The sequence below is a fragment of the Cyrtonyx montezumae genome, unplaced genomic scaffold, assembly GCF_038088225.1.
Source record: "Cyrtonyx montezumae isolate F1298 unplaced genomic scaffold, pur_monq_1.0 scaffold_6, whole genome shotgun sequence".
Taxonomy (NCBI): Eukaryota; Metazoa; Chordata; class Aves; order Galliformes; family Odontophoridae; genus Cyrtonyx; species Cyrtonyx montezumae.
Window position 1 is genome coordinate 10,149,958 of NW_027072067.1, and position 13,505 is coordinate 10,163,462.

Below are 13,505 nucleotides of genomic sequence, written 5' to 3' on the forward strand. Positions count from 1 at the left end.
TTGGCTAACTATAGGTTAGGAGAATGAATCCAAGCTAAAGAGTTTGACTCTATCCTCTTTACAACTGAAGTTCCCATCAACAGCTGTATCTGAATCCAGGTGGTGCTGGAGCTAGCAGACACACAAGGAATGCTGGCAGTTGACAGCAAGAATGTAATCTGCATATAGAAAACTGGAGTACAGCACCTGCTCAGACCCTAAACTCCACTCCCATCATTATCTTAATAGCAATAATTAATATTAATATATTAATACTATTAATATTATATTTTTATTTACACAGTGATAGTGAAGTCCAGGGTACTTCACTGAGATCAAGGAAAAATCAGTCTGCTCAGCTGATTACAACAGCTGGATTTAGGTCTGTAGATGCGCTTTATGTGGTTGCCGTCCTTTTTTTTGTCATGTTGATGTGACTGTATGCTGCTCTTGGATATAGTTACAATCACAAACTGTCAAGCTTAACTGGAATATCCTATGGAATGTCTTTCAGTAAAGATGCATGACAGCCCAGGCTTAGAAGGTCTGGTTCTTGGCATCAGTAGTGCTTTCATGCTTGCACTTTTCTTAGATGCAGCGAGTTTAATATCTACTTAGTATCTCCAGTTTTATAGAACACACTCAATAGCTTGTTGCTAAGTAAGAGACAGGGCCATAGGGAGATTAACACCACTTCTCAGACCTCAGCCTCTGGATAAAGTGAGCCACCAACAGAAACTCAAGTAGTAGGAAGATAACTGGGCTATTGAGGAGCCCTGGCATTGGGAATGAAATGTTCCTTTATGCCTGGAAGTCATCCCTCAGCATTATGGAAGGCCACCAGCACATTTATACAGAACAATCCAAGTGTGCAGCACAGAGATCACTTTCCTTCAGAAGCAAAGCAAGTTTTTAAGCTGCTTTATCTTAGAGCAAGAGGAATTTGCTCCAAAGCAATTGAATTATTCCTTGTTATGCAGTTAATACTGCCAGCTGAGCTGCTGTACTGTCTGGGCATGTGTTGGCAGTCAGGCCAAATGCACAATAAAAGATGTCAGCTTAAATCGTCATGACTGGCTATTGTAGCTCAGCGAGGAATAAGAGCTTGATTGCTTTTGATTTTATGCCACTATCCTAAAGAGTTCTCAGCTTTGAAGAGAAGACCCTCAAGATCAGAAGACAAGGGTATCCAAGCTGGAAGGAAGGAAAGCAGATTTGTACTTTATCACTCATGCGTTAATAAGTTAAACTCTCCATAAAGCTGGCCCATTGTGATGGATTTGGGATTCAGTATGAAGTAGCTGACTGGTTTGTAATTCCCACCACTGGTGGCAGGCTGACCTCGTAGTGATGTGCTGCACTATGACCACTGCAGCTGCCAGGACTTCATAACACTGCAAAAGGAGGAGAGCAAGAGAATAAGCAGCCATGGCTCCATAACAACAAAGCCGTGTGCTCACAGCAACTGCATTTAAAGGGCAGTCAGAAAGGAGACACAGTAAAAGACAATGTCATAGCAAGAAGATGCCTAGCTGTATTCATAGATACAAAGGACTTTAGAAGCATGGGGAGGAACTTTCATCTCCTTTGGAAAAAGCGTCTAGAAGTGCCACATGCTGGTGAGTACAGATGTTCAGGCTCAAAGTATGTCTCAGCCTTAGAGATCTGCAGCAGTGCCAATAACCCTCAGCTTAGACTCCCAACTCCAAAGAACAAGCCACTATTGTACTTCCCTATGGGTACGACTCAATACTAAAAGGCAGCATGGGAACATCTTTGTCTCCTGGGGTTGATCTGAGAGAGGCTAGAAACTCTGGACTGTGAGCCCTCTGTGAAGTTTAACTCTCTGTATCACTAGATAAGCATCAGCTTCCTGGGGCCAAGGAAGTGTTTCAACCATACCTTTGTCTTCCCAGAGTCTGCTGGCCCCACTAACATGAGGCCATGACAAATCACAGTTGTTTCATACAGCTGGATGCACTTAGTCACAAAACCTGTAGAGGAAGATGAAGTAGAGAGGGTCTGGGATCTGTCTCTTTCCTAGGGCACAGCACTTGACTAAAAGCACAATGCCAAAAGAGAGTGCTTGTGGAGAGCCTCCCCCCTCACCATCAACATCGTTTAGACTCTTTCATGCAAGCTTTGTGAATGGCTTTTTCCAGGATGCCATAATCGACAGGCACTTCTTTGATCTTGTGAAATAAGTCTGAGACTATACCACTGAAGAGCTTGAGGTCACCTTGCAGAAATTTGGGTATGTTGGCATCCCTGATAGCCTGCAGGCAGATCAGGTCCTGCAAAGATTTAAGAACTTGTAACTTCAAAGATCCTGCCTCTCCTCTGTTGCTGCAGAAAAGGTGACAAGTCTCTGACAGCGTGAAGTACAAGCATACTTACCTGATCCATGGTAGGATTTTCCTTTCTGAAGTTGCTAGCTGTTGAGATGACACTCTTCACAGCTCTCATTCCAAAATCATAGTGGTCCTGGAAGAGCCACAGATGAAACAGTGTTATCAGATAACATGCATGTCACCTAAAATTCATCATAAAAATCATAGAATGGCTTAGGTTGGAGGGGACACTAAAGACCATGTAGTTCCAACCACAACATGGGCAGGATTGCCCCCCACCAGCTCAGGTTCCCCAGGGCTCCATCTAACCTGGTCTTAAATGCCTCCAGGGATGAGGCATCCACATCATCCCTGGGCAGTTTATTACAGTGCCCAGTATGAGAACTATTTGCTTACAGATGTGATTCAAAGCTAAAAGTGATCCTAGAAACCTTTCAAAAACATTATTTCCTAATCCATGCAATGACCACACTGGTGGTCTGATTAGCATCCAGTATACATATCACCCCCCTTTTTTCTGTGTGCATTCTGCTCTCCTTACCTTCAAGTTACCAGGTAATTCAGTACGTCCTGCATATCCAGGGTTCATTGTGACGAAGACCGCACAGGATGGTACCAGAGGGATCTCCTTTCCTTCAAACACAAAGCGCTCCACCTAGAAAATAAAAAATGTGATCAGTCGCAAAGCCTGACTTAGAAAAAGGTTGCTGAATCTTCAACAAGGAAAACAATGGCGTTCAGTAGTTAAATTATAAAGCCACAGTCATGCACAGTTGCACACAACTGTAGCAATGCAATCTGGTCCCTCTGCAGGAATTTAATCTTACCAGTAATACTTCTCTCTGTTTAAGAAACCAGGCTCATAGAAGATTAACTGACAGTACACCTTTTTTTGAAGACTTCTGCTCCTCCAGCTATAAAAAGACAATCTTTTCAATTTTTTTTTTCCTGGAGGAGAGTTTGGACCTGAATTAATTTATGGCAGAGAGGGCAAAAACAAACTGAAATCCTTTTAGATTCATGTAATTTCAGTAATTTCAGATGGGTGATAAAGCAGTGCAGAAGAATTCACAGACAGCAGGTTTCTAATTCCAAGTCAAAGTCAAACAGATTCAGGTCTTAACCCCTCTGAGTCTCTAGAGGAGCAAAGCAGAGGCTGACTGCCAGATGGCTGACAGCTGAATCTCCATGTAAAGCCAACAATTCATTTTAAATTGCAACTGTGTGTGCATGAGCATGCATTTTTTTCTGCACACATTGTGTTCTGTGAATTTACTAAAACTTAGATAACACATTTAGATAAATGTGGTGCAGAGCAACTCATAGCAGAGCAGTGGCTGCCTTGTATCACAGCTCCAATTTGTATCAGCTCAGTGGATCTTTAACAGAGTATCTCCCACTCTGAAGTCTGCTGGCACAGCAGCTCAAGCTAAGACTTTGAGTATGGGTAATAGTGGTAGCACAGGCTAAGGTGAGGTTATAAAACTCACCCAGGGTGAATATATAATAACCTGACATGATGTGCTGGCAGCTGGGGTATTGCTTATACCTCTCTGAGCTGCACCTAAACAGAGAAGCTGGTCCTTTGTGACAGTGCATGCAAAAACTGAGTTGTCTGCCTTTGCATCCCCATGTTCTTTACTTACTCTCTGCTGCTGCGCTTTCTGAATGGTTGTGATCTGCTGGGCCTCCACAAACAGCACCTTGATATCACCTGGAAAGGTGATGCAACAGCTTGTGCTGGATGCCATCTCCAGACAACTGGAAGAAAAGGAGGTTATCAGGAGTAGCCAGCATGGGTTCACCAATGGGAGGTCATGCTTAGCCAACCTGGTGGCCTTCTATGATGCACTGGCTGAGTGGACAGGAGGAGGGCAGTGGATGTAGTCTACCTGGATTTCAGCAAGGCATTTGATACTGTCCCCCATGACATCCTTATAACAAAGCTAAGGAAGCGTGGGATAGACGAGTGGACAGTGAAGTGGGTTGAGAACTGGCTGACTGGCAGAGCACAGAGGGTTGTTGTTGGTGGTGTAGAGTCCGGTTGGAGGCCTGTGACCAGCGGTGTCCCCCAGGGGTCTGTGCTGGGTCCAGTTTTGTTCAACTTCTTCATCAATGACCTTGATGAGGGGATAGTGGCCACCCTCCAGCAAGTTTGCTGATGACACGAAACTGGGAGGATTGGCTGACATGCCTGAAGGCTGTGCTGCCATTCAGCAAGACCTGGACAGGATGCAGAGCTGGGCAGTCAGAAACCGGATGAAATTTAATAAAAGCAAGTGTAGAGTCTTGCACCTAGGGAGGAATAATTGCATGTACCAGTACATGCTGGGGGATGAGCTGATGGAGAGGAGCTCTGTAGAGAGGGACCTGGGTGTCCTGGTTGACAGGTTGACCATGAGCCAGCAGTGTGCCCTCGTGGCCAAGAGGGCCAATGGCATTCTGGGATGCATTAAAAAGAGCATGGCCAGCAGGTCAAGGGAGGTGATCCTCCCCCTCTACTCTGCCCTGCTGAGGCCTCATCTGGAGTACTGTGTCCAGTTCTGGGCTCCCCAGTATAAAAAAGACAGGGATCTCTTGGAAAGAGTCTGGTGAAGGGCCTGGAAGATCTCCCCTATGAAGAAAGGCTAAGTGACTGGGTCTCTTTAGCCTTGAGAAAAGAAGACTGAGAGGGGACCTGATCCAGGTTCATAAATGTCTGAGGTATGGGGGACAAAGTGGTGAGGCCAGACTCTTTTCAGCAGTGTTTGGAGACAGGACAAGAGGGAACGGACAGAAACTGCAGCACAGGAGGTTCTGCATGAATGTGCTCAAGAACTTCTTTACGGTGAGGGTGACGGAGCACTGGCACAGGCTGCACAGGGGGGCTGTGGAGTCTCCTTCTCTGGAGATATTCAAGACCCACCTGGACGCCTACCTGTGCGACCTGCTGTAGGGAACTGCTTTGGCAGGGGGTTGGACCCGATGATCTCTTGAGGTCCCTTCCAACCCCTGTGATTCTAAGATCAAACTCATCAAAGCAAGCCCACATACCAGAGCTGAGCAAGAAAAGAAATATGAAGGGAGTAAGGAACATCAAACAGGAGCAAACGCACTGCTGCAGGTTCAGCTAGGTCTAGATACTATAAACTCACATAAGTGGGGAACAAGAAGTGGACCTAGCATCCCAGAGTCACAGTGTACAGTGGAAAGAGTCATAGCCCAGCACCTCAACTATGCATCCCAAGTCAAGTCCGTTTGTAAAAGCCTGGAAAACTATGGATAAAGCTGGAAGCATTATAGGTGGGTTATCTTCCCACAAAGCATGGTTTAAAAAATAATCAGTTAGAAATAAAACACTGAGAAAAGAGTGTCAAGCATTTGTCAGAGTAACTAATTCAGATTCACCAGCATGCAACAGACTAATTGGACCAGCTCTGTTTGATATGTAGAGAAGAGAGAAGCTTTTCTGAGAGCATTCCTCAGGGTTTAAAGCAATCTCTTGGTTAATCAATTTTGGATACACCCAGCAAGTTCTCCTTAAGATTAACCCTTATCTGGGCTGAATTTCAGTCCAACATGTACAACGTTAGAACAAAAGTCAGACTTGGAAACATTTGCACAGGTGTCTAATAGCAGACCAATGCAAAATGTTTTAATTTTGCTTTAAATGAACAGGATCTCTATCTCTTTTCATCCTTCTTTAATTGGCTCAACTGTCCACATACTCTGGCAGTTTTGTAACTTTGCTCATGCTTGAACACAGCAACCTCCTTAGTATGGCTTTGCTGGCTCTTCTGGGTTGTTATGAAAAATAGCCACCTATTTCCAGTGACCAGCATCCCTACCCACCCCTCGACAGTTACACACAATGTCGTACCTGGCTAGCCCCTTGAAAAACTTTCCCATTGCCATAAAGTCAAACTGGTCAGAGCAGTTGAACACTACAGTTTGGATTGCTAGCGTTCAGCTGTTTTATTGTTTCTGTTTTGCCTGTTCCTGCTGGTCCTGCAGGTGCTCCCTCCAAATTTCAGGTGCAGAGCTCCTGTAAATGTCAGGTAACACCTACAACAAAGACAAGACCAGATAATAAGAGAAGTACTACTGGCTTCAGGAAAGGAGAAATGATCTATCCAGATGGAGACAGGCAGGAACCTATCATTTATTTTTCTGCAGAACTGCTTAGATATGCAGCACTTTGCGAAGGAGTTAGCTATGTGGCCTTGATTAGTATTCACGTGGGCCTGCATGGATAAATCCTTCTGCCACTGGCTATAAATTCACTCTCCAGAAAAAGGACAGTTACAAAAGGCTGTAACTATTATTACTGCTGCATATTCCAGAGTATTAGACATCCTTTTATAGTGGTTCGCAGAAGAGCTCCTTAGCTATCAAGGAGGGTGTTTTACACGAGTCAGACTGCTGCATTAAGAACCAGGAGAAAGTAAGCAAATCAATGTGAATGCTGATCAGTAGGAACACAGAGCAACCAACCCCAGGGCGTTCTATCTTACAGAGACCATTACTGTAAAAATGGTTTCTATTTACATACAGTAAGAACCAAGCCCAACAGTCTTGATTTAGCCTCTCATGAGGCTTGTTCCTCCAGGAAAAAAAAAAAACCCACCACAAAAAACAGAAAAAGAAGGTACATTTACTACTCAAAAACCAATTTCCTTACCTTTCAGTGAGGGGTGTGATAACTAGATGGCCACTGTTTCCCTGATACTCATAGCCATACACAAATTCAGCACTGACTGCTCTGATGTACAGATCCCCCTTCATCCAGTACTATCTAGTGATGTGGGAACATGACATCAGAAAGATAAAAACCTTCTAGCAGACAGTCTATCTGCTCATAGAATTACAGCCTGCAGGTTCAGAGACCTGCATGTCATGATTTGCCTTTACAGAAGAACAGTTAAGGTAACACAATGGGATATTCAGAGTTCTCACAGGATCTGAAATTTGGTGTCATATCAAGCACTGTGCTCCTACTTGGGCAGAAGTATGCCCTTTTACACTGAGGCATTTGAGACACTATGCTATGGCACAGTATGCATTACCAAAGCGCCTAGGCCTGTCTCAGATGTCTTGGAACTGGCATCCATAGCCAATTTGTATCCCACTTCTCATGGGGTTGTTAGAGGTGCCTCACAAATACTGCTTACAGACTATGCAAACACTTGTTTCAATTTGTCATAGACATGGCTGCAGCCAGCTGGGTAAGGAAAAGAAAACAACCTGGAACAATCCATACCCCAAAAACCCTTGAGTACTAACACAACGCAATTAACCTTTCTGCCCATCAAGTACAGACCACAGGCTGCGTCCTGGCAGTTTCTGACTCTTCCTTGTCAGAGAAATGAATGACTATTCAAGAAGCAAATATCTCTCAGGGCTGGCTCAGACCTGACTTTCCATAGAATTTCAGAGAATCGCAGAATATCCTAAGTTGGAATGGACCCTGAAAGGTCGTAATGTCCAACTCCCGACTCCACACAGGACCTTTCAAAATCCAAACCTTATTTTCCCAAATTCTCCTTAAACTCCAGCAGTGTGGGGCTGTGACCACTGCCATGGAGGACCTTTTCCATGCCGACCACCCTCTGGTAAATAACCTTTTCCTAACACCCAGCCTGACCCTCCCCTGACACAGCTCCAAGACATTCCTTGGTGTCTTGTCACTGTCATCAGAGAGAGATCAGCGCTGCCCCTTTGCTCTCCTCTGGAGGAAGCTGTAGGAGTTTGCAGTGATATTATTATCAGTCCTCACATTATATGAGATTTACAATGACAAATATCCTAATGATTAAGATGATGGAAACCTGCTACTTATGTTTGAACCATGCTAAGCAGGATGGAGCCCACCAGGTTTTGGGAGTTGATTTCAGGTAACATACGCATGGTGGTTTGGTTAATAGATAAAAGCACAATCATTAGAAATTCTGATGGCATAGTATGCCAGTGTTTCCACTATAGCACTGGCCTGCCTATATTTAAAAGCTATCTGTATGGGAACTGTTGAATCACGGCCTGAACCACTGACTGATCACCTGAGGCGAGCACTAAGTCAGCTGCAGGAGCACAAGTGAAGGTAATGTACCTGCATGACTGGAAGGAGTGAAATCTGGCTCCACCTCTCCTTAAGGGCTGACCACTCCTGGGGAAGGATCTCTTCCTAGAGATTGAATCTTTGGAGTTTCCTATCACCAGCCTAGGACATGGGTGAGCATTTCTCATTATTTAAATTGTCTCTTTTTCATCTTGATAATCTTTTTAATTACATCACCTATAAAATATCTCAGCTAACAATACCATTTGGTACTGTTCGTTTTGTTAACTTTACACCTCACGCTATCTATCTGATGACTGACAAGTTTAGTTCTGGTAAAATCTTACCTTTACATTTGTTTTCCTACCTGAGTACTCAGCTGTGGGAAAAGCCTGCTGGACAAATCTCCTGATTCCAAAGCTTCAGACACTTCCTTTGTCCAGAAAATCTGGCAGCCAGCAATAGCCACTTGGCCAGGCCATTGCAAGACCCATGTAGTACGAGGTGTCTTAAAAACCAGAAAAAAAATGACAGAGGAAATGAGGATCATTTCCTACTATGAGATGCATCATTAACAAATAAGAACCAAATTATTATTCATGAGGTTTTTTTGTGTGTTTTTAAACTCCAGTTGCTAAGAAGAAATCTTATCCAGGCTCTCTGGACACTGCATATCCCATTCTCTCCACTATACCTCTTACAAGTTAGTCACCAGCAGCAAGTACACAGCAGGAATGTGTGCAACCCCCAGAAATATTTTTCTTCCCTGGCTTGTTTTAATTTCTTCAGTTTTGAATTTTTAGACTGAGTAGAAAGCTGTAACAAATATCTACTGCTTTTCTTTTTTTTTCCACCTTTTTTCTCTCCCTAGAAGCAAGCAAATTTTTTTTTATTTTCTACCAGATAGTTTTTACGCAGATAACAGAACCAAGATGCATTCCCTGTGATCACTGACTGTTGCCTTTACTGGCCCCTAGCACAGTGTCTGAAAAATGAACACTAGTGAAGGCCTTCTAAGAGAGTATCCTTATAAGGAAGAAGCTGCCCTGAGAGAGGAATAGAAATGGATTCAGAGGGTTGTTTTATGATATGGGGAAGTATTCTGTAGCTGTTAAATCAGCATACAGAGTTTGATTTAACAGAGTTTGATTTAAATCAACATACAGAGTTTGAAGTCTCTGGACCATGAACTGTTTCTTGAACTATGCCTTCTACAGGTTGTATTTTAAAACTAGTAGATTATCACAAAATTCATTTGCCACATAACTGGTGACCCCTATGGCAAACCTGGGACCAAGTCACCAGAGAACTGCAAGTCTGTGATAAAACTCATCTCCAGATAAGCACCAACTGATCCTTCTGTGTAGTCTCATGTACTGACCTTCATGGATTTCTCAACTTCCATCAGCCAGTCCTCCACCTCATCAGTGGGATAATAGCACCAAACAGCTTCACTTCTTCTCCTTCAGCAGAATACATGTGTGTGATCTGCAGGTTCTCCTGGAACCGTAGCTAATGAAGGAAGCACAACAGGAGGCATGCATGGCAAGTTTCCTTTCTATCCCTGCCTTCCTGCCACTGAAGGACAGTCAGGATACAGCATAGAATGCTCACTATAAATTCAGTACCCAACTTAGTTGATAATAATGAAGTGTGTCACAGATGTGCAAAATGACCTCCTAAAAAAACATGGAGGATAAAAATAAGAGATTCACATCACAGGTTTTGTTTGAGAGAAGCAAATCAAATTATAGGTGGGATGAACATTTCTCAGTGCTTGTCTGGAATTCAAATCCTTGATTCTTGTTCAATTCTGTAAATTCGGGTCATCTTCCTTGAGGTCAGAGCGCCTGGTTTTAAAAGTAAAATTTTAACAGCATCTCTGCTGCCCTAACAAAACACTGACAGTCCCCTTATTTATTCCAATAGCTTTGCATTAGGTTTCCAGCTCAATTTCCTTTCTATTTTCCCAAGCTAATGACTAGGAGATTGGTTTCCATGTCTGAGTATTGCAGTGGTGTGAACTGTGTGTAGCCCTGAAGTCTAGAGTCAATTAGGAGTAATAAAGAGGAAAATAGCAGGGCTAACCCCACCCAGCTCCTAAGTCAGGATGAAACCAGAAACTCAGATCAGTTTAGGCTTGTTTAGTCCCTCCTGAGTCTATCAGTAAGTGGGGGATCCCACCCTCACCAGGCATCTGTGACTAGTGAACTAAGACTCAGCTACTTAGCAATTAGGCTACTAGACAAGATGATCTAGCATAAGATGTCCCTATCTGTAGGTGTAAAGAACCCTTCCAACTCAAATCCAAACCATGTTATTATTCTATTTCTCTTTGCCTCCATGGTGATACAGAAAGGTATGCAGAAGGAGCATCCTGTCCTCCTTAGTTGGACATCTAAGACATTTCCAGTAAGCTGTCTTTTGCAGATGCCTCTTTTCCCCTGTTGCCTATAAGGAAATCACAGGGGTCCAGTTCACAGGCACATGTCCGGCTCTGAAACATCTAAAGGAAGGTTGTTTGAATCCCAATCCAGGGCAGCTAGTTAACTGAGGAGAACTGTTCTGCTTCCATGGAGCATGCTGCAGATGTGGTGTTATGCTTTGTGGTCTGGGAGTCTTATCTACACCACTTCTTTTCTTAACGTTGTTCAGAAAAGGGCAGCATCAAATCAACTCTTCTACATGGAAGAGAGAAGCTGTGTGAAAGCACCAAGTTGTTGCATTCTCCTAGTGGCAGAGTTTGCAGGCACTACAAGATGCAATTACAGGTTTCCAGGAGATATATTTCCATACAGCAGAATTAGAAAACTCCCCCAGATCTCAGAATGCCCCGAAGTTCCCATGACATCAGTTCCCCAGAGGTGGACTACACCTTTAAGTGCTTGCTTTGCTTACACATGCAATGTTCTCAAAGCATTTACGAAGATGAGGCTGTACAGCAGTGGGATCTTTAGTCTGGGACAGAATTTCCAGCATCTGAATCTGAAAGGAAGTAGAACCTGAAAACAAAGATTGAGCTCTGAAATGAGGTTTTCTTTAATACAGCATCAAGGACAGAGACCTGGCAAGGTGAGGATCAAGCCCCATTTTTGACTATTGCACAAATACAAAGAAATTGGTAAGCAGAGTATCTGCATGGTCTAGCCATCTACCTCTCTCTACTTCTTCATTAGCCAATTACACACATGAAAAGCAGCTTTAAAAGAATAGTAGTATTCAGTCAGGTATAAGACTGTGTCACAGTGTTATCTGTGACAGTGACACAAGGGGAACAGAGAAGGGAGGAAGAGGGAGGAAAAAAACAACAACTGTGGAGCAGAATAAATAGATGGGTCTACAAAAAAAACACAACAATGGCACAATATGAGAAGGAATGGTAACTTTACTAAATCTAATAAAATTGAACAATTGAGAGAGACAAAGTTTCCAAATCAAAACTGAGAGCTTACATTTGGGAGGAACTGCAGGGGAAGCGGTGCTGGGCCTGGCATCTTGTGTGGTGCTCCAACCCTCTGCTGCTCCCCAGCAGCATTAACTCCTTAACTGCCTGCATGATATTCTGATGTGGAATACTGGCATCAAAACCACAACACACAGAATTATGTAGAGGTTTTTACTTTGCTTTTTTTTTTTTTTTACCATGCTCTTTCTTAGCACAGTTAACAGGAGTGAACCACTCCTTTCATACTTTCTGAACTAGGAAGTGTGATCCAGCCCACTGAATTTTGAGGTTACTGGGGAAAAGCACATCTCTTGGTCTCCAGGTATTCACTCAGTCCTTTCTGCACAAGTTCTAGTAGTTTGTTACATTTTTGTAGGTTTTCTAGCAGCGCAGGATCAGGACACAAAGACATCACCTATAGGCAGAGCAGGGACACAAATATCAGTATTCTGAACATATGGGGATAAGGCACTGGAGATAATTGAGCTGCCCAGTGGATAGCATCAAAATGATTCACAGCAGTGCTTTCACAAGGATCTGGAGAGGTATGAGCTTTGTGGGCAAGGAGGGGAAACAGCACTTATAAATACGACAAACTTTTCTGGATTCTGCTAAGTACTAACATTTGTAATAAGGAAGACAAGTGGTGATGGAGTACTGGGAAGTGGAAAATGGAGAAGAGCGTAGAGCACTTGTACTGGGACACAGAAACCAGGCAAGGGCAATAGAAGAGCCAAGCAATGACCCTAAACAATCTTACAGATTCAGCCTTGAGGAAGAATCAAAGGAGGTATCTTACAGTTAAGAGTTAAAGCTGGTTACAAGAGTTGTTGGAGGTACAGACTATGTGTGCTAGGGAAGACTCACTGGGAAACAACAGACTGGTGCAAGACATCACAGAGAATGACTATGTGGACTTAGACACCAGAAGGAAAGGTCACGGTCCAGGAGAAGAAATCTAGCACACTGATCTGGGCAAGGTCTTACTGTTTATACAGCACTGATCATACCCAGACCACTGCAAAAGCAATGACTCATGTGATACAGCTCCAAGGAATTTGGAATAACTGTACTTGCATCAAGGCACTCACCACAGGATTTTCATTAGCATTCTTCATGATGATCCTCCAGTCTGTATCCATAATCTGAAAGTGCTCACTTTCCACTGGCAGCTGTCTTTTGATTTCTTCTGAGCTAAAGATGGGCTCCAGGTAGAGCCAAGAGCACTGACAGTTCAACCATTTCTCTAGGACATCCTAGTGAGAAGGACAAGACACCACTCCATGAACCTGCTTAAGTCAAACAATCAAAACCATGCAATAGACTTAATAAATAAAGTAATGAAGGAGGTGCACTTAAAGCTCTCACAGTTCTAACTGCAGAACCAGGAATTGAAAGTTCCCTTCCCCACCCTTCCCCCCCCAAAAATAAATAAATTAAAAAATGATATAAACATTTCTCTTGCTAACTGCTTTCAGTAGGCATCAGAACCAGCATGTAATGGTTTAATCGTGGTTGTTTGGATCTACGTGGAAGTCAATACTAAATTTCAAAGGGACTTTGTGATGCTAGGTCAAATTTATGCAGCCAGTGTTTCTGTATTTTACAGAAGATATCACTTTTGTAAAATGAACTGGGAATTTAATTTTGTGAAAAGAGCTTTTTGGGGGAAAAAGAATGATAAATGAAACACCCT

The 13,505-nt window shown here is 43.2% G+C and overlaps 1 protein-coding gene across 1 annotated transcript in view; it reads right to left on the bottom strand.

Moving 5' to 3' along the window:
- The window catches only part of DNAH1 (dynein axonemal heavy chain 1), a 65,330-nt gene that overhangs the window by 24,358 nt on the left and 27,467 nt on the right, over positions 1-13,505 (bottom strand). The window contains 20 exon segments of the mRNA XM_065749695.1: positions 1,209-1,333; positions 1,335-1,373; positions 1,882-1,973; positions 2,089-2,111; positions 2,113-2,273; positions 2,377-2,463; positions 2,872-2,985; positions 3,977-4,043; positions 5,327-5,368; positions 6,190-6,276; positions 6,278-6,330; positions 6,332-6,374; positions 6,991-7,100; positions 8,732-8,874; positions 9,700-9,801; positions 9,804-9,876; positions 11,263-11,347; positions 11,349-11,366; positions 12,103-12,224; positions 12,901-13,065. Coding sequence (XP_065605767.1) covers positions 1,209-1,333; positions 1,335-1,373; positions 1,882-1,973; positions 2,089-2,111; positions 2,113-2,273; positions 2,377-2,463; positions 2,872-2,985; positions 3,977-4,043; positions 5,327-5,368; positions 6,190-6,276; positions 6,278-6,330; positions 6,332-6,374; positions 6,991-7,100; positions 8,732-8,874; positions 9,700-9,801; positions 9,804-9,876; positions 11,263-11,347; positions 11,349-11,366; positions 12,103-12,224; positions 12,901-13,065 — 1,751 coding nt within the window.